At 35.5% G+C, this 27,766-nt stretch overlaps 1 protein-coding gene across 4 annotated transcripts in view; it reads left to right on the plus strand.

Moving 5' to 3' along the window:
- LOC124630204 (cAMP-specific 3',5'-cyclic phosphodiesterase) overlaps nucleotides 1-27,766 on the plus strand; it is a 444,356-nt gene that overhangs the window by 129,596 nt on the left and 286,994 nt on the right. For 3 of the 4 annotated variants that reach the window (XM_047163962.1, XM_047163963.1, XM_047163964.1), the window contains exons 3-4: nucleotides 3,693-4,134; nucleotides 4,721-4,726. The exons of the other annotated variant lie outside the window; for it this stretch is intronic. In XM_047163962.1, coding sequence (XP_047019918.1) covers nucleotides 4,046-4,134; nucleotides 4,721-4,726 — 95 coding nt within the window. In that variant the 5' untranslated portion in view covers nucleotides 3,693-4,045. The remainder of the gene's footprint in view (nucleotides 1-3,692; nucleotides 4,135-4,720; nucleotides 4,727-27,766) is intronic. 4 annotated transcript variants of the gene reach the window in all.

Consider the following 27,766-nt stretch of genomic DNA (forward strand, 5'->3'; position numbering starts at 1 on the left):
TTGATGAACAGTTTGGTACAGACAAGTCACACAAAGATGATGCAACTGACTCTTTGTGATCTGATACAATGTTGTATGAACACAATTGTTTTAAAATCAATCCATCACAGGAACAATAACCACACAATAGATTGCTTCCTATTATTATTGAAAAACTCAAGAGAAGTTTATTCATTCACAACAACGATTCATCAGTGGGTTTTATTTCCTTTATTTGCGGTAAAAGGAGTTCAAAACACAAAAGGACGTAGTGCAATTTCAATTTCCATTGAAAGTATTTCTGGATCCAATAGTTATAAATCTAAAGTTAGTTTTGCGACTTGTTGGCACAAGAATCGAGTGTCGAAGTTTGCTAAACGACATCAAATTACTCTCCAAGTTAAAGGTTAGTCGGTAATTAACTGAGAACAAAAAGGTCTTGGCTGTTTGGGCCGCGCCCTTAGACTTGATAATAGATACAATTAACACATATCCTGAAATCAAATCTAAATTACTCTAAGTCTTTGATGTAGAGATTGAAACTCAAGGCAGTTGAGAAATAAAATTGATATAAAATTAGATTTCATTTCAATATTCTTTAGAAGATGGTAGAAGTCTCTAATAAATTATGAGCATTGGCCTTTTCATAGTACCTAATACTCTGATACTCTTATAATATAACAGGTACACTAATGACGTCTCTCCCAGTGTGGGATTTAATTTACTTTGATCGCATTTCGCTCTGCAAAGGATATATTCTGGTTTTATGAGCAACGGATTGGAATTCACTTCTCAAAAGTAAAATTTAAAATCGTTGAAAGTATTGCTTAACTCGCGTGGAAAGTGTACGTTATTGATTTCTTGTTGAAACTTCAAAGTAATTGCTATCGATTCTTGAGTTTGTTACATTCATATTTATTCTGTCTTATACACAGCCAACTGCGAAACTGTACTAGGCAATATAATGAAAGTGAAGTTATAGAACTAATGAAAATAACTTCATCCCATATCTCTTAAGTGAGTGTGTAATGGAGTCACACTTCACGCCTACCAATTAGTTTACTAGTTTTATCGTCGATTAAATGGAGTTTACATAGAGAGTGATCGTAACGATGTGCTACGAGCTACGGGCTACGGGCTACGGCACCATGGAGCTATGGGGCTATGGGGCTATGCAAGTTAACATAATGATGGGCGGGAGTGGTCGCATTTAGCTACACAAACATTGGCGGGAGGCGGATCGATGGCAGACGCCACCGCCGCGACCCCCTTTTGTTGACTTTAAATTAAGTCGAGTTTTCACCACCAAAAGTCACGTTATGTAGGTAATATATCTAAGCCTAGTTCCAAACAATAGTTCCTACACATACACAGTCAATACATTCCAATTTTAATTAACCCTCCCTTTTAAAGGTAAACGTTTAGGCTGAACAATTGTAGCGTCAGTTACGTTTAAGTATTAATGAATCGTTTAAATCCGGTTGCGTAATTGTTCGATAAAAAACTCACAAAGAATAATGGACCACCACCGAATTATAAATGGTTCCGTAGCAATATAATTACCTTGGCTATTATCTCGTAATACCCATTATTTCATTATGACGGCCACAAGTTTCGACGCGGCTAAGCTCGTTAATCACAATCAACCCTTTACTATGGTTATGTTTAGTTTCTAAATCCAATATTCCTCATTCTATTAGTCGTGACACAATCTAGTTAAACTACCGTTACAACAGTGCTATTAAACGATAACCCGTAGTTAACTGGAGAAGTCGAATTGATTAAATTTGAAAGCACCTATTCAGCGAGAGAGAAATACCATTTGTGGGTAAAGTGGTCGACAGAGTTCAGTGTTAGCGGTACCCATGTCAAGTTGTGTTTGTGTTCTTATAGTCTATAAAAACTACAGCAAAACAAGTCAAAGTTCAAACTATAGAGGCTCAGACCAGTTGAATAACCTTGCTGTTATATTCTAAATTATCTTTAAAAAACCCTGTCATATTACACCGAAGCCACGCTGACTTCTTAAAAAGGGACTTCTTAAGTGCTGTTGTTTTAATTAAATTCCTTTGCTAAATAATTAAACTGCAAAATTAGCCCTGTTGTTTATTTAGAATTCAAAACAGTAATATTGCTAAACATCAAAACGATTAACCGCAAAAATTAATATTCACAATTGACAGTCTATGTAAATATTGTGGCAAAGGTGTTTAAATGTTATTGCTACTGAATTTTAAACTAGGCTTGTTCCCACCTGCTCCACAAATTCCTTCCCAAAGTGAAAAAAAAAAAAACAATTCTTTAAAAATAATAAAATCTTTCCTCTGAGCTCCAAAAGAATAAGTATAGAGACGTAATTTTGATAGTTTGCTGACGACACACAAATGTTCTTAGAGCCATGCAGGATTTTGAAAGCATATTTTTTTTTATTCTTATATTTTAATTTATTTATTTTGTGTCATAAATGTTGGCCCCAAGTGGAAGATATGTATGAAAATTTTGCTAACAGACAACAATGTGGGTTTGGAGAAACAAGCCTTTTAAACTAGTGGGATGACTATCGATTCTCAAAGGCCTAGTCATGAATAATTAGGAGTTGTATCACTGGCCACAGCGTTGCTTCGCTCAACCTCTAATTTCTCGGCCGATTAACTTAGTTGAATGTAACGTATACCGCATCATGGTAAACAACACCCTTTGGCTTATAAAGTGAGGTGTTACATACCTACTAACGTTTTAGTTTCAACTTGATTATTTATATGGGAATTGGTTGGTCTTTCCGTGGTTATAAGAGAGAAAAATAGAAAACATACACTTATTTTTTGTGTAGTGGCTTCTTTCTCCAAAATTCCGATGGCAAATTGCCGTACAAATTATGTTTGTTTGTGCATTAATCATGTTTATCTTTCCGAAAAGTTTTCGGCATTCTTCTCGAAGATAATGCCTTGATACCATCATCATTCTAATATCGCATCATGAAAGTTTATAAAAATAATGAATGTATCGCTAACGTACCGAGGGAATCCTTTATTAATATTATTATTCCAATTCTCTAATGAAGCGTCTCTACGCATGTTTTTCAGTCTCACCCAAAATTTACTTAAAAAATTATGTTGATCGTCCCTCGTTTCTTCCTGGTAACATTGATTCTTGAAATTCTGGTCGATGCCTGGCCCTTCATTGCATCTAATCCTATTATTAAAATCGCCGGTAAGCAGGAAAACATCTTATTTTATATTCTGATCAATGCTTGAACTCAATTTCTCAAGGGAGGTGAAAATTACTCGTTAAAACAGAGCCCCTTGGCGGAAAACTACGCCTGATGAATACATAATTTCAATATGCGCGTTTAATAAGTTTTAAATACCTATTAGAAAGTACTGATGACTAATATTGGAATAAAGCGATTGTGATAGTAACTTGCTAATCCAGTTGCTTCCGTGCTTCTATTATTATCTCAACAGATATGAAAGTATTTTTTATATAGTGAGCTTTCCTTTTTATAAGCTAGCTTGTTGCTTACTTTAAACTGTTATTGTAAAAAATAGGATTTCAATGATCAAAGTGAAACAGCCCAATCTCATAAAAAATATTTTGATAGCAACCTTAACGTGAATTTTCTTTGAGCGAAAGAAGGTAGCCCAACCGTCTACAGTGTTAACCTTCGACTTTGTACGACCTGTTTGTTTAGAGCCTTTATTACTTGTTTGCAGTCGCCCCAGAGCCTGTAATAAGCTCACCGCGTCCAATTGGTCAACAGTCCCCGCTACCGGGGATCGAGGAAGAGGACGATTCTGATTGGCCTCTCGAGGACGCCACGGACTTGACGATCACACCCTCTTACAAAAGCACGAGAAGTAGTACTGACACTGCTTACACTTCGTCTAGAAGTTCGGGGAAGAAGCGTAGTTTTGGGAGTCCGTCGTCCGTGAAGATATGTATATCTGCGGCGGCTAGGAAGTCCAATAAAGCACGTAAGCGTGGCTCGGGGGCGGCCAGCGCGTCGCCTTCGCCCGGGCAGGCCGGCGAGGACGCTGCGCCCGCGCCGCAGCCGGCGCTCGGCAGGATGCAAGCCGAACAGGGCAGCATCGGCGAGCTGCAGAAGTACCACGGCCGATACCTCAAGAGTCGACGTCACACGCTAGCTAACGTTCGGTGAGTTCAATCAACTATGGTAGTGCGCGAATTGATAACAATTTAGTGGGCCACTGATTAGTTTTTCATCTAAGACTTTGAGTAACAAAATATGTGTTATAAAATGCACAACGATGTCACAGATATCGCTTTTTTTAATTTGTAATATTACGAATTGTTCCCTATTTATTAATTACATAAAATTATTTGGTTGATTAACTTTAACCAGTACTTAAACGAAGGTGATGAAATTGTCGAAGTGGCTCATAAAATAAAATTTATAGTTTACTATTTACACTGGTAGTTATTAAAAGCTATTAGGTTCTAGCTCACATACATAAATAATATAATGAGAGAGTCGTAGAATATTCATAGCAAAGCAAAGTGTTTAATGGACCAAAAAGTTAATGTGCTTTGCACATGACTCTGACGTTTACATAAAAAGCTGTAAATGAGTGTATTTAAAATAAACATGGCACGTAGATAATCCATAAAGAAATTAAAATACAACACTAAAGAAAATATGCATTATTATTTATTTTCAGACTCTTTTTATTATTCTGATTTTTAAAATGTTTTTCTCTTTTATTGCATGTGGCGCCCGCAGATTAAGGTAGGTGACTTTTTTAATAAAAACGTGTTTTCGTGAACCCATTTATATTTCAATTTAACAATAAAGACCAGCATCCCTTTATCCCGAGGTAAGCCGTTACTATAATGAACCTTTTTTCAGATTGCATAATTTTAATCAAAAACTCTATGGTAACTGCCTCGGGGATTCCCCTAGACAGCTAATATAAAATGAGATCGATGTAATTGGTTTGTTTGTATTATTTATGAGTTAACTACCGTTTACTAAAATTGAAAATAACAAGAATTTAAGCTGTATGATTTTACTATATGCGATAGGTAAAATGTTATTTCTTAAAACAATAAAAATAAAAGTGTGCCTTATCTTGAACGATATTTTTATTGCGTAAACATAATTTTAGAAATAAGTACCTATACTCAAATATATTAAACGGTGGCACCAAAATCAACAAACGTTGAAGCTATTTAAAGTAACGATGTCTATAAATTCGAACTAATAGTAATCGTTCACTTGACCTAACTCAGCACAAATGTCTTTGCCCTTAAAGCTTCCCTTGGGACACCAACGAGTAAATAATCAGGGAACCAAAGCCTGTGCTCTAATAAAACAATTATTCCATCATTAGGAAAACAATGTTGGGGTAATTACGTAACCCATTTATAATTAATTGTAAGCAACGATTTTATAATTGCCGTGTGGATAATCAGGGAGGCATGTAAGAAACTCTCACGAGATTCATTGTGCCTAAGATTATCGACGTTACAAAAAGGAAATGTGCTTGTAATACGTACTTGTAGGCAAGGAGAACAATAACTCAGAAAATGTAAACAGAGTTGTTGCTATCACGTAAAGTGGTTGCAATACAACTTGCTATTCTTTGACCGCAACTACGAGTGCATACAAAATGGTACAAATATTGCGATTAAGTACTATGTACTGTCTTGTGTTTTGATGACGAGGGTCATGGCAGAGCATAAGCCTCTTCTCATAGAGAAAGGGAATATTGTAAGCGCATTTACACTTATAAGGCACATACTCGTATAACTCAAATGTATAAAGGAAATGCTGGCTTGACGTCGTAAGGGATGACATGCGTTCCAATGGACTAAGCACCAGGGATGCCGAAGACCGAGCGAAGTGGAGGAGAAGAAGCAGGAAAGCGGACCCCGGGCCCGGAAGGGCAACCGGGACAACGCTAGGATGATGATGATACTCGTATAACTCAAAGTTATATTGGTGAGCTGAGCTGTCATCGAATCCGCATACTCGTACTTGAGATTGATGTCATTATAATATGTCCCTATACCTTTTTGTTATTGTATGTTCAAATGCCAGTAAGCTATAAAAATTTTTATCATTCAATGTGATACTGTATGCTCTAGGGTTGAAAATGTTGCACAACTTGTATGCAAGTCATGTAAAATGAACACGTCACAAACAGACGCTGGGTAAAGTCGACCGTTTGTTTGAAAATCATTATTAGTGCAAACATTAGCAGGGTTGAAGTACTTGTTTTCTTGTTGAATACATACCTAGATATCTACTGAGATGTTGATGTAACCTTAGAAATATGGTCCCAATATTTAAATCTGAAAATAGAACACAAGAAATATGAAGGAATATTAGACTATTTGCTTATTTTAACATAAACGTGTTTCGTAAGATATTTCTTTCTTGGTTAACCTGGATTTATTTTTAGGCTTCGCCTTAAGGTTTCTCCTAAAAATATTGTTTTCATATATATTTTCCGCGTTATATAAAACATTATTTTGGTTCGCCAGGTGGGGGACTAAAAATGGAAAATATAAACAATGTGACAATTGAATCAACCCTTAACAATTCTGTTTTTACTCTGGTTTATTTCCAGTCGTTGAAATCATATTGTTGCTTATTATTGTAATAGAAAAACTTAGGACCGTGCCCTATCAAGTTAGTGGAACAAGTATGAAAAATGTTCGTCTTCCCCGACGACAATGATGTCGACAAACTCGAGTCGGGAAACTTCCACATTTTTTCTAACCATTGTTCCAGCTTCAGTACTTAACATCTTTTTCCTTTTTTATACACTTTAAAAAAGCTGTGGGATTTCCTATGTTTTAGCAAGAAAATCCGCTATATCAATTCAAAATGTTAAATGTACGAAGACACTAGTGACGTTGAAAATAAAACAATACCTCCTCTCTAGGCGGCTGGTTGACGCTTCTCGTGACCAGAAGGCTGGCTATTACCTCGGACAAAGAATCAGCATGGCGATCCAACGAGGTAATGCTGCCAGCCTCTTGGGCACGCTCCCAGTTGACAGCGATGGGGACGAATTTTTTGACGCTTTTTAGTTGTTTGTTTTACTAGGATAGTTTTTGATTTTTATTGTAAATATGTATTGTAAATATCTATGTAAATAAACACCCTTATGAAAAAAAAAATACCTACGTACCTTGCACCTACAGGTAGGTGAAGTACCAATGGAAAAAGACACCCTATATAAATATTTGTGGAAATGCTCTCAACCCTTTTCAAATCCTTCAAACAGATCGCTCAGATTTCTTGAAAGAAAAATAGCGTCCTTGTTTTACTTGTTCGTTACTTCTAATAAAAGAATAGAGAAAGGGATTGCCAACTAAAACAATCCGAATTATGTAACGCACGCAAATATTAATTTATACCTGAATTCAATTTATTGGCCAGCCCATGCGTAATTAACACATGAAATTGAAACTGTGTGCATTATACAGCGTCCAGCTACTGCAATAAATTATTTTAATAAGTTCTGCATATGGATTTACGCGTGCACATTATACAATAAAATAAATAGGCCTTGGAGGACAGAGAATTAAATGCTTATTTGCTATCCGTATTCTGCGCGTCATTGTGATATTTATTTACATAGAGGCCGGATCATAATATTTGTTCGGAAATTTAATCAAAAGAAGCTCGGTAAAATTTCATACCAAAGACTTATTTATAAAATAATCTGTGTTAACGTTAAACAATTTTCCGCTGTCGAAAAAGTATCGAAATTTTATTAGTAAATTGAGTTTACCTCCGGTTTTATTGGGACGATGTTGGGCTTGCGGCCATCCCTTTCTAATCCATTACGCCATTATTTTTGTATTGGAAAACAACCGTTCTGAAGACTACATTATTGGACATCGCTTTGCTTTTTGAGTTCTGTCTTATTAATATCTTTGCCTCCATCAGATTTCTGCCTGCATTTCCCGATGGTATTTTGTGGTGTCAATCTGGCTAGAGTGCACATAAACGCCGATTGATACTATAAAGAATCCATCGGTGCGATACTTACTTACGACAATCCTTACATGAGATTTGTATTACAACATACTCCGCATACAATAATATAAGCTACTGTTACGCTATTTAGACAGTAACTTATTATTTACTTACGGAGGCTAGACGAAAGTTTTGGTCATAAAAATGTTTTGTTATTGCAGTACTATAGTAGTCCAGTTTTGGCACCACGGCCAACTCCACAACCAAGTTCTGTTTGCCTTCGTATTATGCTAAACAGCAGAACAGCTAGTTATTTAAAAAGCTGCTTTTACGTACTATAAGAATCTAGAACCATAGACGTGCTAAGGTTTCCTTTATTTACGATTCTGTCAACTCTTTACTTGAACTAAGTACTACAAAGATAGAATCGCCGTGACAGTGCTAAGAGTAATGACTTGTACACACGAACTTTCAATTTTTCTCAAACAAAACAACCATTTCTCTCCTGTCGTCTCTCTTAATCTAATGAAACATTGAATTAACTGTGAAAAGAAGTGTATTAGCAGGTGGTAGTGAGTTATCGTACCTACGTTTCCCCAATGATTGATCGACGCGGCTAGGTGATTGATTCTCTATGTCACCTGATACGTGAACGTATGGCCCCATTTTATTCGAATACAATTCCAATACGCATACAATATATTACCTACTCATATTTAGGTACATAGTTATATACATAGATATTTACAACACAAAAAAAAACTATCCTAGTAAAACAATTTAAAAAAACATATATATATACACTATATCTAAAAGACGTCAAAAAATTCATCCCCAAATTTAGGTACATGGTAATGTACTTCTGACCAAAAATCAAAGTCATGTTCATGAAGAGGTCTTATGATTACGGTATCGCAAAAGTGTGACAGACACGAATCACATTGATGTCACCAATTTGTAGAAGAGATTGATGATGAAATGACTCTAGAATATTACACCATATGAATTAACTTTGCGTGATGTCTTTTGGAGAATCTATTACCAACTCGGAAAAAGAAATAGCATAGGTACCTATTTGTATGTACCGCCATATAAACCACATGGTGTAATAATACGCTCGTTTACTTTGACCCATGATAAATACGGTTTTAATGTGTCCGTTAATGCTTTAAATTCATTGTGACATTGATCGCGGTCGGTTTGAAATTCTTTTGTGGGTATACCTACATGATTGTGGCTTTGGCGTGACCAGTGACCGACCGGTAATGACTGACCAGAATTATTTAGAACCTCTATTACCTATAATTTCATCGTTATTGAGTTTATCTTTACTTTTTTGATCGTCAAAAATAATCTATCTTTCTTTAAAATTACATTACCAAGAACATGTGGTAGCACTTCGTTAATGAAAAGTTATAATGTAACACTGGAAAATATTTCCAAATTCTTGAAACGTGTTTAATTTTACAGCCGTTTATTTTTATTATAAGTTTTAAATGCACTACGAATTTATTATAAACTCGCCTTGAGTATTTTAAATACTAAATCACTGAAACGCGGCTGCGTAGAAGATGCCTCGTAATAAACTAGACGATCAACCGTAATTTTGAAGTTATGACATTTTTATTTGCACTTTGATGGTTTAAGAAAGTAAACAAGTATCCAGCCAGCGTTTTATAATAAAACAATTTAGGGACTAGATGAGTTCCAATCTCTTATGTCAATTATTTTTCCTCGCTTCGTAGGGTCATGGCTAATGACGTAGATAAGTTATCTTTCCTACAATCTCGTTGGGTATATCTTAACTGCAGAGCTCAATTATGGAAGCATGTTCATGAACAATGATAGAGGTGTCGCCATTAACTATTATGTTTAATGTCCATGAATTAATTGAACACTCAGATAAATGTCATCGGCTGTAAGCGATCCTTGCCTGTTATGTTTATTGAAATAGCGCATCAAGTTTTTAAAATACGACATTAAATTTTGGATAAGCTTATCATGCGCCCAAAGAGTGAAATGAATCAAAATTATACATTGATCTAAAAAACAAAAGAAAATTGTAAAATGAATCACCAAAGGAAGAAAAAAGGCAAAAGCTTCATTAAAAAATTGTTTTCAAAGCCGTATTAATAGCTTACATTTTTCAGTTTCGTTTTTGTTGCAACTAAACTCAATTTGGCAGAATCTCGTCGCGATGCTCGATAAAATTGCTTGCAACGATTTGATTTTTAAGCGAATTTTGTTCATGTCATGAGCATAAAATTGTGAATACTGCACTACTCCATTAACAAAATATTTTGTAACATACCACGTAGAATATTTTCACGTTTTTGGTAAAGTGCGTTATTTGGCAAAAATCATTTTGATGTTGATTGCTACTGAAAACTCTTCAACGTTAAATATACATATTGCATTTATGTGGATTTTAAGAGATGATTGGCGTTATTGTTATATGATCTACTGGTGTTTATACAAATAAACCTTATTCTTGAATTAAAACATCAAGAATATTACATTTTAAGAGATTCAAATAATAACTCTTCAATAATAATAATAACTCTTCATTGAAACCACAATATGACACAATACACCGAAGCTCTGTCCCTTGAACTAGGTGGTTAGCCTGTATCTCAGGAGATAGTTCCTTCCCCAATTACAGATATGTACTACTACAATTGAGAGCAATAAACATTGATTAAAAATTATAATAATGAAATATAAAAAAAAATAAAATATAAAATAAAATAACAATAGGTATTTTGAAAATAATTAATAATGCTTTTCTTTACTCAGTTAAACACTATTTTTAACTGATTGCGCGCCATCTTTTGTTTATGTGTGTGTATGTGTGAGTGGTGTGCGTGTATGTGTTAGTGTAAATGTGATGTGTTAGTGTGCGTATGCATGTGCTTTGTTATTGTTGTTGAAACAGATTTTAGCTTTTAGATTTGTAAAGATATGAGACTTTCAATTTTGTCGTAATCCATACTATTTAGCCAGCCTACGAGATACTTAGTGAAATCGTGATTGTTTAGTTTCTGGATGTTTTTTGCGGGAATTCTATTATAGACACAAGGAGCACTGAGATATAGTGACGCTGAGCAAAAGTCGATTTCACGGTAGGTACAGGACATCTAAAGCGTCTTTTATTGTTTGGACTTAGCTTGGGAATCATTTTACGATGATATCTACGCAGGATCTGGTACAAGTACATTTTGCGGACAGAAAGTACGCCAGCTCGCTCATAGACATCGGTTGTAGGATGACGGTATGGCAGAGACATTAGAACCTTAAAGCTTGTGGCACATAATAGCAGCACCGCAACAGCACGGCTGCAGCACGGCGTCGCCTCGAAATAAGACTACGGCGAGCGGACGGCGCGCCAACCACGCGCTGTCAGCTCGCCGTCGGCGCGCCGTCGGCGCGCCGGCCGCGCGCCGGCCGCGAGATGTAAGCTTGCTGTCACAGCAAACTCAATATTATTTTAAGACGATTATGATTGATGTTATGATTGAACACGACGTAATGACGTTGTTACGCTGCCGGCTCGGAGTCGGCGCGCAATTAGCACGCCGTTGGCGCGCTGTACGCATGAGGTCAGCACGCGGGCGGCGTGTCGAGTTGTGTGGAAGCGGCAAGCACGCTGACTGCTCGCCGTTGGCTTTTTCATATTGACATTACGAAATATATTATAATATACACGATTTAATGCTCTAAATTGAATGACAACTTAAATGCTGGTGTGGAGCCGTGCTGTTGCGGTGCTGCTATAATGTGCCACAAGCTTTAGGATGGTGCGTAGCGCTCGCTCTAGTTCAATAATGATTGTCTTAGCCGCTCCACCCCACGAACAAATGCAATATTGCAGAATGCATTCACGCAATGCCCTGTACGTCGTAAGTAACAGCTTAGTAGATGCCACGGTTCTCAATTGCCTAAAAATATTGGTCAATTTTCGAAGTCGGGCACTGATAGTGGATACTTGACGACTCCACTTTAGATTTTCATCGACTATGACTCCCAGATACTTAATGTGACTGACTCTCGTGACTAACTCACATGAGCAGTCGCTTATTGTTCCGCTGTGGTAATTTCTGTTACACGGAAAAGTGTGAATTTTGAGCTTCATATCAGGACGAGATCTATTGGTCTTGGCGAAGCATAGGTAGCTCGTTTTGGCAGAGTTTAGTGTGAGCAAATTTTCCTCTAGCCATTTTTAAACTCTAGCAAGACCACTTTCTGCTAGTGACTGAGCGTGTTTCCATGAGTTACCGTGAAATAATATGACAGTGTCGTCTGCAAACATTATATTTCAGCATTAGGGATGGCGATCTCTGCAAGATTATTTATATAGGCAAGGAAAAGGGTAGGACCGATCGTGCTTCCCTGCGGAATGCCAAAACTACAAGCAGGTGCGTCACTTAAATGTCTGTCTAAATAAAATATTCACAATCGCCACAAACAACAAAACTTGCAGTTTCAAAGGGAAAGCTAAACATCGTGAGTCGTCGCCGGTTGTGTTCGCCGGCCGGCGAGCTATGAAAGCGACATGAAAGACATCCGCAGTGCTCACACACCTCCGCCGCAGGTTTCCGCTGCAGGCCGCTGCTCAAAGCGACTTGCATGCTCTATGAATGACCGGAGACATCCTCCGAGCGACTCACCCCCCTCAGAGTCCTTAGAGACTCGTTTGAACTCGCGACACAACAGTGTTGCTCGGAAATGCACTATCTTGCTACTGACAGCAATTCTCCAAACTCAAATCTGTTTACATATCTAAGCCCCAAATATATTGTAAATGTTGCGGCCTTAATATTCAGTTTCTTATGCAACCACGAAGACGTTGTCGGAAATGTAGCGTGTAATTTCCCCGAAGAGACAGTGCGCAGTAAAAATAACAGAGCACTTTCATTTGTGAATGATAATTCATTAGGTGTCGGAGGCGTGACTAATGATGTCACTCCATACACTCCTCTAGGAAATTGCTACTTTGAAGGTTTCATTTAGAAAAGTGCTTATTAAAATTCATGTCAGACGTCGCCAGTGCCCTCTGTTTAATAATAAGAGAAAAGATTTTTCTTCTCATTATAGTCGTCGTGTAGTGTCCCAGCTAATAACTTAACCCTAGAAAGATAATCTGCGTAAAATTTACGCATGCATTTTTTTTAAATTGCTATTTCTTTCTAACTAGCGCGAATTCATAGCTGTGCGTTTATGACATTTCATTCGTCGTTGGGAGTTACCGTATGGTGTACGTGTCAATAAGGTAAGTGCCACCAATTTTGAAATATAACGACCGCGTGAGTCAAAATTACGCATGATTATCTTTATCGTGATTTAGACACCCCTACTTTGCAGAGATATTTGCGAGATAATATCTCTAATATATTACCAAATGAAGTGTCTGAAACACCCGAAGACAATGATTGTGAGCCAGTAGCGAAAAAACGAATTTATTGTTCCTATTGCTCTTCTAAAAAAAGGCGAAAAGCAAATGCGTCCTGCAAAAAATGTATAAGAAAGTGATATATCGTGAGCATAACGTTGATATGTGCCAAAGCTGTTTGTAACTTACTTTTATATAAATTTATGTTCCTATATTATAAGATAAGCTAATTGTTGATATTTTCCTAAGAAACAGACTGATTATTAGAATAATAAATTAGTTATCACTTGAAAGAGTAAGTGTTATATAATTTCATTGATTTATAGAAGACGTTTAGATTTTTGTTGCTTTTTTTAATATAAATAAATAAGTAAAAAAAATATCTGCAGTTTTAATTATTAGAATATATGTGTATATATAATAAAATATAATTTATTGAAATAAACTAATAAACCTAGAGCTACAGCTAATTGAATTACATGCGTCAATTTTACGCATGATTATCTTTTCCGTAGTACAAAATATGATTATCTTTCTAGGGTTAATGGAGTCTACTATAAAGAGAACGGTCGCGGTCGGATACAACACAAATGTACGTGCCTATTTTTTAATATTTCATGAAGCGAACGATGCTTTTTCTAGCGGTCTTTTGTTCTTTTTCTCGAAGTCACTCGCTTTTTAATGAAACGCACGTCGTGAGCGAGGGAACGGATGCGGCAGCCTTTCAAAGGAATTGTGGGAGAGTGCATAATATGTATGTATCGAAGTGCTCTTAGCGTATCGAGTGGATGAATCTCCACATTTCCTTGGTTGGATTACACATGCAAACGCAAGACAGTTTACGAGCACGAACGTTGCAAAACATAGTGACTTACCGCAACAGACAAATGTTGTAAACTTTTGTAACTGAAAATAGCACTCTGTTTTGAATTTTGGATGTTTTTGCTTAAAACATAGATATCTGGGCTCATGTTTAGATTGAAAGCTAAAATTAGGATGCACAGTCATGCATGTTGAATTATGTTCTGACAAACAGACATACAAAGTAAATGACATTTGTTCGTTACACGACATGTTGAAATTGGTTCTGGATATCAATCGTAGCGTGTAATTTGTGTCCGTTAAACTACATTGTAATGTGGAGACGACTCGGTAACAGTCGTAATTATTCGTGGATTGCTATCACTTCAATCTATAATGGGACAGCGTGATGCAAACGGTATTTACAAAATGTCAACATAAATCTTACTTTAACGAGTAAAAGCAGAAATAGTGTTAAGCCCAGCCGCTCGAAACTAGTTCAGTTTCATACAATTTTTAGCAAGAGTATACCGATTATCCCTTTTCCAATAATTTCCTGTAAGCAATCAAAATATTCGTCAAGTTTGTGTCCTTACTTACTTATAAGATTTTTTTCTTCAATGTAATCAGAAATAGGCACAATGTCCAAAGGGTAGGGAAAACTTGGTTGTATACAAATGCATGTAACAATGACCAAATTTTGTATAGGATTACGAGGTTTACCACGTATTTTCAAAATCTATCTCTAATATTACCAGTGAAATTCATAAGGCAAATATTTTATACAAGAACAACATTTGAAAGCTTGATAAGCTCTATGTCAGAACCGCTTCCTAACGCGATGTGGAGCAAGAATATGATTTCAGATTTCGCTTTGCTGTGGCGGAGCACGAGATATGAGATTTCTCGCCTGTCAGCGCTGAAATCGAGTGTGCCATGTATCTGTTGTGAATATGTTAAGTGCTTGCTAATTATTTCATGTTTTCATCTCTATCTCAATTATTTTGTCTTCAAACAAAACGAGAAATATGGAAATTTTCACGAGTGAATTTCTTGAGTGGGTTTCGAATATAAAACGACTATTTTTACGACAAAAACACGAGCACAATTTAATGAATAAGTTTCTTCTCATTACTATAGATTCACTAATGAAGCTTTACGAATGTTTCGTCGGTATTCAATTCATTATTTAATAAATGGAGAATACGATACCGAAATACATAGCTATATTTCAAAAAATAAATGTATGTAAATAAAATAAAATAATGTCGGGACACCTTTTTCACACACGGTCGGTTAGCCCTATGGTAAGTTATTTATTAACTTGTGTTATGGGTGCTAACACAACTGATAAACTACATATAGCTACATAATACACATATTTATAAATACATATCATAACACCCAGACCACGGCCAACAAGCATGTTCATCACACAAATGTCGACCGAACCGGGAATCGAACCCGGGACCTCAGGTTCGGCGGTCCGGCATGATGACCATTGCGCCATCGAGGTCGTGTCGTGTGAAATAAGAAAATAATAAACAGCATTATTTTATGACCGAGCTTTAATTTGGATTCACAATGAAGGTTTTCAGAAACACAAAAAACTCCGCGTTTCGTTATTCAATATTTTGCGAGTTACAGTGAAAACCATTTGTAAAGCAGTACAAATAAATAAATATTAAATTCTTTTACGCCTTGTTTTTTAGATGTTGTCAAATGGCAATAAAAGAAACAAAAACAACTCGCCATATTGAGTGGGAGGTGAGCATTGCTTGAGGTCCTATTTTCACGGTGGGTGAGCCTTAAAAGCGTTTTTCTTGAAAATTGTATGTAGTTCAAATTGAAGGGAAATCGATACAAGGTATTTATAGGTGTAGGTTGTCCGTAAACAATGACAGTATGGAAAAGTTTATCTGCTCAAAGTAGAGGCGGGTCGGCGGGTTTTTTGTACAGTCGTGTGTGTTTATGTATGCCTATTCCTTTGGCATACATATGTAGCTTTAAAAAAAAATCTTTACAATATAAAACATAGGTCATGAACCGAATGGATTTATTCTAATTTTTTATCCAACCAAGTTTCATTCCTCTTAAGCGTCTGAAAATGTATCCCCCGGCTAAAGTTGCTGTATTACGCTTTATGCATAGGTAGCCGAGTTCACCGCAAGATGAGGAGAGATAAACAGATACCTACTTACTGACCTAAATATTATAGGTCCCTGCATATTACACAGCCATAATGAGCTGACCTATAAAATTCACGTAAGGTCTGTAACGCCTACTAATCTGTCATGACTAGCAAAAATTCTAATCCCTTTGTCAGTTTGGCCATTTACAAAGGTTTTATATGACATGCCCTTAATAATATGAAATGTTCATTATGTTGTTACTGCGGAGCTATTTTCATAATCCGGATTCATAAATAATAGAATAAAGGGTCGGATTATGTAAATTGTTTAGATGATTCAAGTAAGAAAGGAATCTATTAATTTTCCCTTAAAAATGAATAGATGAACCAACAATGAAGGTGCTAAGAAACCGGTCGTTAGTCATCATGATATTATATTGAGTACAATACATTCTATGTACCCTATGTACATATACCTAGTGAAGATTCAAAATCAATATCTATTGTATTTTGTCACAGATAACATTAAAAATTAGTAGCAAAAAGGTCAATTTATTAAAAAAAACTGAGGAGCAAACAAGCTTTATAAAAGTCAGTCCATAAATACTAAAATGTAACTAGCATTAGAAACAGCCAGGTCAAGTTCTCTCAACGTGAATCGAGACATCGCCGCGCAGCTCATTTATTTTGCAAAAATATGAAACCAAACATTCATAAACTTCGCCCATTCGCTAGTTGAAAAAGTTGCCCGTATACAAACGAAGTTTACAGCAGAATTGGAAAACAAATTACGTACTTATTCCCTCGTGAGGATACAAAAAGTCCATTCAGGATATTCGGAGGCTTCACAATCCACATATCTTCTGTTTGTGTGTATTTAATTGACTGTTACTTACCTTTTTCGTATAAATTGCTGTAAAGATAGGGCAACTTTTTCCCACAAAATGATCTCGGATTTCAAACGTTTATTGGACTTGTATGCGGCGAGAAGGTTTTCTTATAAAGATTATTTCGCGATCTTTTTCTTGATATATCGAATATTTGGATCTGATTTTGCTTTACGAAATGATAGGGTCGCTTAGGAAGGTCACTATGAAAGCTTATAGAGGTATTATTATTCCATTACCTTACAGATTTCTAAGAAATATGATTCATAAGAATTTCAATATCTGAAATATGTAAAATATTCAGTAATATTAATGTAATCATATCAGGCTATTCATATGTAGAGATTAAACTTATATAATAATTTTTACAATCCATTGTTGAGAATGTGCAAACGATTGCCATATCACTCGGTCTTCATCACACTGGATGGTCTTCACTCCTATGCTCGTCTATCTTTCTTCAAAGTCTTTGACAAATATGTTATGCTCATTACCACTTCAGTTGATAAACACACACACACTTGTGTATTTGTATTGCCTTCTATAGAAATACGCTGCTGGACAACCGTCATCAAAACTCTTTTCCTTTAGAAGTATTTGACGAACTTCCCACAATAGCACCGTAGCCACACATTGAATTGACTTTGACATGTCCAAATATGATTGATTATTTTCTAAGTCGGTGTTGAACTAACGAATTCTAGACGGAAGCATTATTCACCGGCGCGAACCGGATTACGGGGGCTCATGGAATTGAAAGTGACTCAAACTGATCGTTGGACATTCAATTATATCCTTATAACATTCCACGGGGTTCGGGTCGCCCGTGAAATATATGGGGAACCCCGAAATTCCCCATTTACCATTTTGTATTATATTGGCGAGATAGCGAAAATACAATTTATGAATTACATACTCTAAATGGATTGGAAGCGAAGGCTAATTTAAAGTTAACATTCCGCCAGTCTACGCAAATGTTATTTCGTTGAAAATACAACGTCTATTCACGGTTCATAGGAGAATTTTTACTATGGTTAAAAATATGTATCTATCAAGTGTCTGGCTGCCCCGGCCCGGTGTTTATTAGCAAGGTAAATACAATCATAGAAGTAATTATTACAAGAGCTGACGTGATAGGAATGTGTTGTAAATAAGTAGGTACTAAAATATTTATACAAATAATTACCGTCAGAATAACATGAATATAAACGTGACGTGGGTTTGGAATGAGATGTGAAATGGGACATTGACATCACCTAAAATTAGGCACGTTTGATCACTGATGTATTATTTATTTCATTCAATATAACAAGTAGTGAGTACACGTTCTATATCAAACAATAACCAATATTATTTTGTTGCAGTAAAACAGTGATTTCAATTTGAACAGGTCAGAAGCAATTAATCAAGTCCGACCAACACTTTGTCGGTACGCAAATATAATCTGCACGATTGAAAAGTGTGAATATGACCATTGTGGAATATAAGAGAAACATAAATCGTGTAACGTTTAATAGACGAGTTTTCAGGCTAATAGCCGTTCTTGGTATCCCTTGTTCGGCAGATTTACGATGTGCTGAACCACAATCGTTCGAATTGGACGCCGTTTTCCTCCCTCTGACAATATTAAAATATATTTCGATGTCACCGATGGAGGGATTTGGGCATAATTCATGTCCGAATATTGATACTCACACGTTCTTTTTTATATTTTATGCATAGCACGTTTAATTGATTTTTTGACACTTAAACGGTTTTATTTACAATATTTAAGTTGATTTGTCAATTATGAAATGTTAAAAGAATATTCCTCCCAGAATTACTTAAAGGTCATTTTATAAAGATCATTTTACTGTGAATATCTTAGTGTTCCTAACTTTAACATAAAGTAATTGTTTTTATAACCGAAAAAGGTATTAAAATGCCTGTAATTGGCCGTTAGGGATCTCGATAAATTGTTGTAGTTAGAATAATGTTATGATAAGAAATTAGGTGGTTGGTCGTTATTATTCTACAGTTGTTATGAATCAACCTTGAATTGAGAATAAACACTGACGCGTTTTAATTTGTGAAGATGAGTTGAGTGTAAGACGCTTTCTTGTAAACTACGTAACTAACACTCTGTTACGTAGGTATTAGAATATTAAAACAATATGTGCCTACTAACATCTGACTCGGTTTCCAAGAAGTGCTATAAATGTCTGGATTTGTTAGAAAATAATTTGTGAATTCACCGCGGTTCAAGTGAAGTCTAAATAACAAGGTAAAATGTACGCAACCTTTATCATGTGTGGTGGATACGTACAAATACTTATTACATTTCATGACACTTTTATGAGAAATTATTTTTGTAAAAATGTGATTCTCGTACAAAAATATTTTTTATGAGTAAACGTGACATTTGAATGTCACACAGTGGGTTTTTATAGGTACACGGAGTATTCAGAGTCGAATAAATTAATGTGGTTTGAACCTTAGGAAGAGCATGTTATATTCATTCTTTGCGCAAACAAAATAAAAGACAATGAAAGCTACCCAGTTTCCGTGGCCTTGGTCAAAACGCCAATGATATTTCGACATCTTTATGTAACGAAAAACGTTGGAAACGAGATGCGATTCGTAAGAATGTCATCAAAGAAGCCTCAAACTTTCAAAGCTTAGTATCCTGTACGCCACTAATCCTAATATTATAAAAGACGTAGTACCATTCTCTTAAAAATTCCAGAAAATTCCTTTTCAAATGCCGCACTGAAACTAAGTGTCCTAAAATGTGCCTCAGGGCAGACAAGACTTTCACCACACAATGCACTTATCCAGAACTGCATATATTGAAACATGTGTTATGTTCTTTCATCGTATCGGAAAATCTTCGGTTACAACCTATGATGAACCTATTTTACGACTATATAGGTGCCGATTTTTGTCTGGATGCGTTATTCAAAGATTTTATTTCGGTCTCGATTCATTCATATTTCAGTTGTAATTATTTATACCAAATAATTAATTCTTTGTCCATTAATTTGAGTCATCCTTTCACTGTATTGTTTTTTTTTCTTCAGAATAAGAATATATTTAAGACTCGCATAGGTACAAAGTACCTTTCACATTAGTAATAGAATAGTACCTAACAAAAGTGTTCAGTGCCGACATTAGAAAAAGGTTTCAGCAGATAATCGCACTATCTAAAGGGAACTCTTTATCACAGACCATTGAGCACTTTCAAACGATTTAGTCGCTCCTTAGAAACATTGAGGCTCATGATTATGGATGGCCTCGGACTTGGACATTTGTTAAAGAACATATTCCTAAGGAATTAGTTCTTCGACTGTATACTTAATTTCTGCTTGAGAAAAACTTATTGAAAATGATTGGCAGCTGTGACATTGGGACGTGGTGAAACAAATCACCATGGTACAGAAATGCTGTTTCATATTAAGGTCAATGAACTCTTGGGATTCCAAAAACAAATGGTTTCAACATAATTTCATCCGTGTAATGAATGCATTTGAGAATTTGAAAAGACAACCGAGCTCTTTTTGTATTTACAAAACTATGAATAGAGACGAATTTAGATGGACGTTTTAGTATAATCAGTTTTGAGAGATTAACCGATTAAAAAGAGGTAAGAAGATTTAAAAAATAGAAACGATTAATGAAATGAAATGTGTACTTTTATTTTCAAAATATATGCAAGAAAAATAGAGATGAGATTCGCATTGGCGCGACATAAATTAATGTATTTTCAAGGAAGTTACTTACACGTCAATTTAAGCAGACTTCGAACTAACCGCACAGTGCAACTTTGCAGCTCATAACAGGATTAACCAAACATTATTTTCCGCTTACAAAATGACATAGCGTCTAAGTTAAATGATCTTTGTTACACAGTTTTGCATTAACTAAGTTTACACCGGCGTTCCGCTTACCTCGTGCCCTACTTATGTTCGAGATTTATAGTGCAAGATGAGAAGAAGCAGGGTCTACTTTGAAACTGCATTCGTGCATAACTTCTAGGGAATTTATTTTGTGGCAGATAGTGAGAGTACATGGATCGATATTTCGGTTTGTAACTGAACTGTTTTGCATGCCTGAAACTGGCTGAGCTATTTACACTTTGAAAAAACACGAGAATTTACTTGTGCACCACTATGAATACGCAGATACATTTTTGTGGTGAAACCTCGATACCGTTTTCATATCTCTACGTTTATACATATACCATAACCGACTTGACGTCGTATTGAAAACATGGCTTCACGGTATCAAGTTTAAAGTTATTAATAATTTATCAAAGAGGACTTTATCAGTAGATTGTGCCTTTTGAACGACAAAAAATATTCAACACAAGTACCCGATGTACCCTGCTTACCATTGATCCTCTTTCTACCTATGAGAAAAAACCGTTTGACCTGCGCCACAATGACAGGCCGATATTAATATTAGATTACATAAAGTATAGCCCATCGCAGGTCTAAGAAGGGCTAGGAAAAGGTACTTCTATTTACACTTTCGGGTCAATAAACACGTTGTATGGTCCTTCATAATTGGGTATGGACCTTTCGTTATTTACGGGACATTTAAAGTCCAGCGAGTTTTTAAGGAAATTATCTATTTTCACTACTTTTACGTGTTCAAATATTACTTTTGGAAAACAAACCATTGTTCCAATATGAGTGTGACTACAGCATGAAGTCTTTTAATTAAAATAAAGTAATAATCAGGTGAGCTAAGCATAAAAGTCAACAGATATTAAACTCCTAAACTGCAGATATTAAAGTGCAAAATACACAAGGAAATTATTGTCTGGCTTGTAAGTTGAGTCTAGACTATTAGAGAAATCACTTATCAACGTCACTGTACCCGGTTTTAATTAAAATGCGGCGTGGGTAAACCTTCCTACTTGTATTAAAAGAGTAAACGAAAAAAAAACGAGCTCGATCGGTAATAGCATAAGCTTGCTCATTAATTCTTCTCATCGTTTCTTATGTTATTTTACATCGAAAACCCTATGGTTTCATTAAGGTCAGAAGATAATAAAAATGATAAAAATAGTAGCGATAATATGAGGACCAGCTTTTAATATTGCACTTTTTATAGCCATTAAAATTTCATCTTCTAGATATGACAAGCTATATTGTTAGCCTATAAATGGAAACGTGAATATTTTATGAGCTTCACAGCCGCTCGGAGAACATTTGAATTAAATTCCCAATACTGATTCCACAACAAAATAAGGCTAACTTCACAAAAATAAAAGATTCCGACGAATTGGGAACTCCCTCCTTTTTTTAAGTCGGTTAAATAATGAAAGGTTCCGGTTCTTTACACGTTAATATAGACAGTAGGAAATTGCTTAAAGGTAGGCAGACATGTGTTGCCTGTTTGCAATCAGTACTGCAACATGGTATGAACGAGCGTGAACAAAGAACAGAATAACAGAGAACAATTGACAATAGGATTCATGTTCCAAACTGGACTTTACAGTACGTGTATGTTCTCGGTTGTTTGGCTGCGAACTCATGCTGGGGTACGAGTGATAATGATGATTGCTGTTAGTGTATCTAGATTGGACTGTCGTTTTGTCGTGACTATTTTGATTCATATATGGTGTTATGACTTTATTTAGCGGCAAATATTATTTTTCATTGACTGTTTCCTACAATTTCAACATTCCCGTGTAATCAATTTCATATACCCGGATAAAATGTAGCCTTTGTCACAGATTTTTTCATATCCTTTCTTTAGTTTCTGAGACTCCAGTGTATAAAGAATCAGAGAATCACTTTTCCCTATTTAACATAAAACTATACACTGGGGGTATTATATCTTTTAGAATATAGTTTCTTATGAAGAAGCATGTATCTTAGTCGGTTAGTACTATAGGCGGACAATCATATAAATGTTACCTGCCTAACTCTAACCGAAAACTGACCTACCCGGCGCCTCCACCAAATTGTAGCGCGTGGTGCGCTAGGAACCGGGGATCTTCAGGATATTAAATTAAAACATTCAATAATAACTTTAACTTTGCGTTTATTTTCTGATTCGGGGGTGAAGTGACATACTTCAATATAAAAACTTATTCTATGGAACAAATCGAATACATTTGAAATGATTGCCCGGTCAGTATCAAAAATATCTAACGAATAAAACCTTACAAATGAAAAAGTTTCTAACTACGTTACAGTACACAGCGCCTATAAAATTCACGCTAAAGGGTTTTCGTCAAAGTAATAGCAAGTTTTGCAGCCTCAGAGCTTCTAAATCCAACGGAATATACGGTATAAGCTACTTACTATTTATGATACATTACGCAATGTTGGATACCTACCACTATTCCACATCGCATTTATGCCCTAGATATTGAAGGAGGCCTTATTGTTAAGAGAGGAGGAGCTCAATATGTACCTAGTATTAGGGCTTAAATATTGCCACATATATCTGAAACGTACTTAAGTAGGTGGGTGAATGATGAAAGTACTAAACACCATTTTATTAGATTATAAATTAAATATAGATTAAAATATAGATTACAAATTCACCAACTATAAATCACGTTCCAGGGGTTTGTTCTACAAAACTCACCTATAAATCAGAAAATGTAAATAATTTTTATTTTCATATAGACACGAGGCACGAGTTGGAAACTTTTTAATAACACTGTCATCTTTTCTTCCGTTAGTCTCTCGTGCCCGTGTTTAACCAGCTCTCGTAAAACATTTATTGGCATTTTGACAACTTAGATCCACGAACGCCGAGACACTGCTCATTTCCTTTATGTTCTGTTCGAATGGAGACAGTTAAAAAATTGCCAAGAACGTGTCGAAATGCACGTTATTTAGAATGCTGTCAGTCTTCAAATAAAATAGACAAGTTTGAATTGTAGGCCGCGAAGTGAGGTTTCTATAGATTTCATAATGGATACCACAAAAATAACCTATTTTTAACGGTAATGTTGCCATAACAACAATCATGTTCTTTTTGTATAGTTTCACCCTTAGGGTATATTCGTAATTTTATTTTACGGCTAAAGTTCGTTCACAAAAGATGAAACCTAACACAAATGAGATGATAAAGAAAATTTCTGGGAATCTTGTTCGACGACGCAACCTCAAAAACTTTGCTGACAATTATGTTTTTTTTTTTTTTTTGTGAAGAAGCTAATATTGTGCTATAATTTTAATTTTTGCCACGTGCAGATAAAGTTTTAGACAAAATTACTATTTTACCTGTATAAGATATCTTCTATGGATGGATGTCATCAACGATGGATGGATTGTGTGAAAGTAGATATGGTAAGAAAGAATGTTACTTGTGAGATGACGGCAGATAGAAGAGTATGGAAGAAGAAAACATGCTGCGCCGACCCCAAATGAAATTGGGATAAGGGCAGGAGGATGATGATGATGAAGATATCTTCTATTAAAATATGATGAAAAAAAACTTTTCCTCCTTAAACGCTAAAATATTGTAAAATAGAAGTTTCACCAAGGGCCGATTTTTCAATCATCATCTTGAATATAGAGGTTTGACATATTTTCTATACAAAAACTGTGAAACATTGTTCAAATTTAAGTTATACACGATTGAAAAGTCAGCCTTAAGTATGTTATATTACGTACAAATATAGAAACAACACTATTTCTAGCCACCTGTGAATAAGACAAAGCTAACACCGGTAGCAACAGAAAGTATTACGAGGATATTCTTTGGCACCATGTGGCATAACTTCCCAGTAGAAGTTTGTAAGTAGTGGGTCGCTCGCAAACTACATAATAATCCGATTCTAACAGTTTACTCCTGCAAATAACTTGGGATATAAGTGATAGGCAGCTACGTTTCATTTACGAAAGAAACCTCGTGGGGCGAATAAATTGATTAAGCTTGATTTATTGCTTTATTTGTACTTATTAATCGACACTTCTTGAGTGTCTCCAAGTCTATATGCTACACGAAGTAATAGGTATTATAGTTCGGCCATTCAGAGAATGCGTTCCTGACACGTCGCGATTGAACTGACGACGTAACTACATTCATTGATTATTGATATAATAATGTTGTTTTAATGCTCCTCAATTGTTAAAACGGTAAACAACCAGCAAAAATATTTTTATCGTAACTGCAACGCCATTGCAAAGTTACGTCGTCAGTTCAATCGCGACGTGTCAGGAACGCATTCTCTGAATGGCCGAACTATAAGCCACCGTACAAATCTTAGACTAGATAGTCAGCGAAATAGAAACACATACACCTACTTACTCGAGAGCTCTCAACTTACTTATCTATATTTATTTACTAAAATAGTGCTTTATGGACATGCCATAATGTTTGCCAAATAAATAGGTAATTTAAGGTAAAATATTTATATTCATAACTGAAACTCAAAATTCTAAGCATTACGCAAGCTTAACAGAAAAATCAAGAATCAGCTTAGTTATACATTTCAACGTTTGTTACCGAGAGGATTATCTTCCTCCTCATCGTCATCCATTTACGTCGGTTAAGACAATCCCGGGAGCAATGTCTAATACGCACAATTCTATTATACCTGCGGGAGAGACGGGCTCTTGATGACGGCTTTGTAGCTGATAGCAGTTACTGAACGAAAATACTTCATAAAAAAAGTCGAGTAAAACCTTCTTTGGTGTTTTTTTTTCATTTTGTTTGTCGCCAGTCTCACAATTTTAAAACAAGTGAGAGGTATTCTGATTAATGACTCCATAAAAGATACAATACATGTTGGCGTATGCACATGACTAGGTACATATTTAAAGTGAACAAATAAATTGAGCTTTCCGAATATGACCGTTTCATATTTTTAAAATAAAACGGAAGCAGACATTTAACACTTTATACGCCATATAATGCTAAAAGAGAATTTATTTTATTCAACAATTTGCCATTTTGAATTCAACCATTCAGCTTTCGGATGAATAAAGATCTTGACTAACGGAGCACCAAAATGAATATAATGAATGGCCGCGGATTTTTATATTCATTCCATTGAAACTTAAGTTGATTTATAAATTATATTACCAAGGTTGGAAGCCTAATTTATAAAGTGACTGCTAGAGGTTCAAAACTATTCATTCATTCACTTCTCTAGAAAAAGAACTTGATAGTTTCATAGCCGCAGTGTAATCTATCGCATACAGCATCATATTATCTCGTTTTGTATGACCACGTAGTTACGTTTCTTTTAATCTTCATTGCGGTTATAAAATCTAATGTAGTTGCATTATCTCGGCCACTGTTTTATACGCTTTCTGTTGTTCTTTTGCTTTTCACAGGTATGAGAGCATTTTCCTGAATATATTTTATATTTGGATATAATGCCGCTCGTTACTTCGTGTTTTCGCTAATGGCCTTTATCGATTGGCGTATCACTGCAAATATAATGCGTTGCTGGTTGATCTTTAAAAAAATAGATTAAGTTGAGCGTTCAGTTTTTGGCCTTAACAGGCTAATCTTTTGAACCCTTAACATGATGAATTCTTAACATGCTTAGATTTTTCTTTGTCATATTGTGTCAATTATTTACCAAACAATTTTTTTTTAATTGTTCCTGAAATTACTAGAAAGAGAAATGTTGACGTCATTTATTGTATTCCTTGAAATCAAATATCACCAACTAAAATGTACTAATAGTTTTGTGCAATTCAAAACGTCTGAACCACTAAAATGTGTGGCAAATAAACACGGCTCTAATCTAATACCAGAGCTTAGTGCAATTTGCAAAATGATTCCTTAGTTACGTAATGGTGGAAATTTCTACTGAACCAGGTGTAAAGTTAGGAAATTGCAGTCAAAGTTGAGAGGTAATATGCAATCTGATAAGTGTTATCGTAATTACTGGCTAGTTGTTATATCGAGATCGTTGTTATTAATTGTACCACGAGGATTATGCATTAAAGTTATGAAATATCGATACCATTCTAGCGTAAGTTTAAATACTCCATTCAATGAAAGTCGTGTAAAAAATACCTATCCTAATTTAGTCCGTAAGGACCAGGTATCTTCAGTAACCGGTAATTTATTACAATAATATTGGGTATAAGGAGCATAAGTCCCTCAATTAGTTAGGCCCCAGAACGTTGGTGTAACCTAGCAATTAGATTGGAAGGCCCGGGTTAAGTGTCGACGCTAAGCATATTAGCGATTATCTGGTCCTTTTAGTCACTGGGGGAAATATATTCTCGGATAGTATATAGGTACGAGCTGGTCCTTCTCTCAACATTGTAAATGGCGGTCACTTAAATGAAAGTTCGTCGTCGCTAGTTTTTCACCGCGACTGCTAGAACTTAATGCCATCCGCCTTAAGGAATTTATACCCAACATAAACTTTGCTTACAATGTTACTTCAATTATTTTGAAGAGTTTATCTCCTTTTAGAATTTATTGTTTTTATACAGCCGGCTGGTTGTTACTTAAGTGGTTACGAGAACTTAATATGCAGTTCTAGATTGCATTATTATGTTCAAGCATGAAGAACATAGTTAATTAGTTCCTATTCATACACTTAGTTATCTCATCGTAAAATTTTTGCATAAGTGTTTCGCAGTTTAGAAGTACTGAACATTGTTTTGTAACTTAACTGAAGTAAAAACAAGATATCCAGTACGATA

This window comes from Helicoverpa zea, chromosome 5 (assembly GCF_022581195.2).
Source record: "Helicoverpa zea isolate HzStark_Cry1AcR chromosome 5, ilHelZeax1.1, whole genome shotgun sequence".
Classification (NCBI taxonomy): Eukaryota; Metazoa; Arthropoda; class Insecta; order Lepidoptera; family Noctuidae; genus Helicoverpa; species Helicoverpa zea.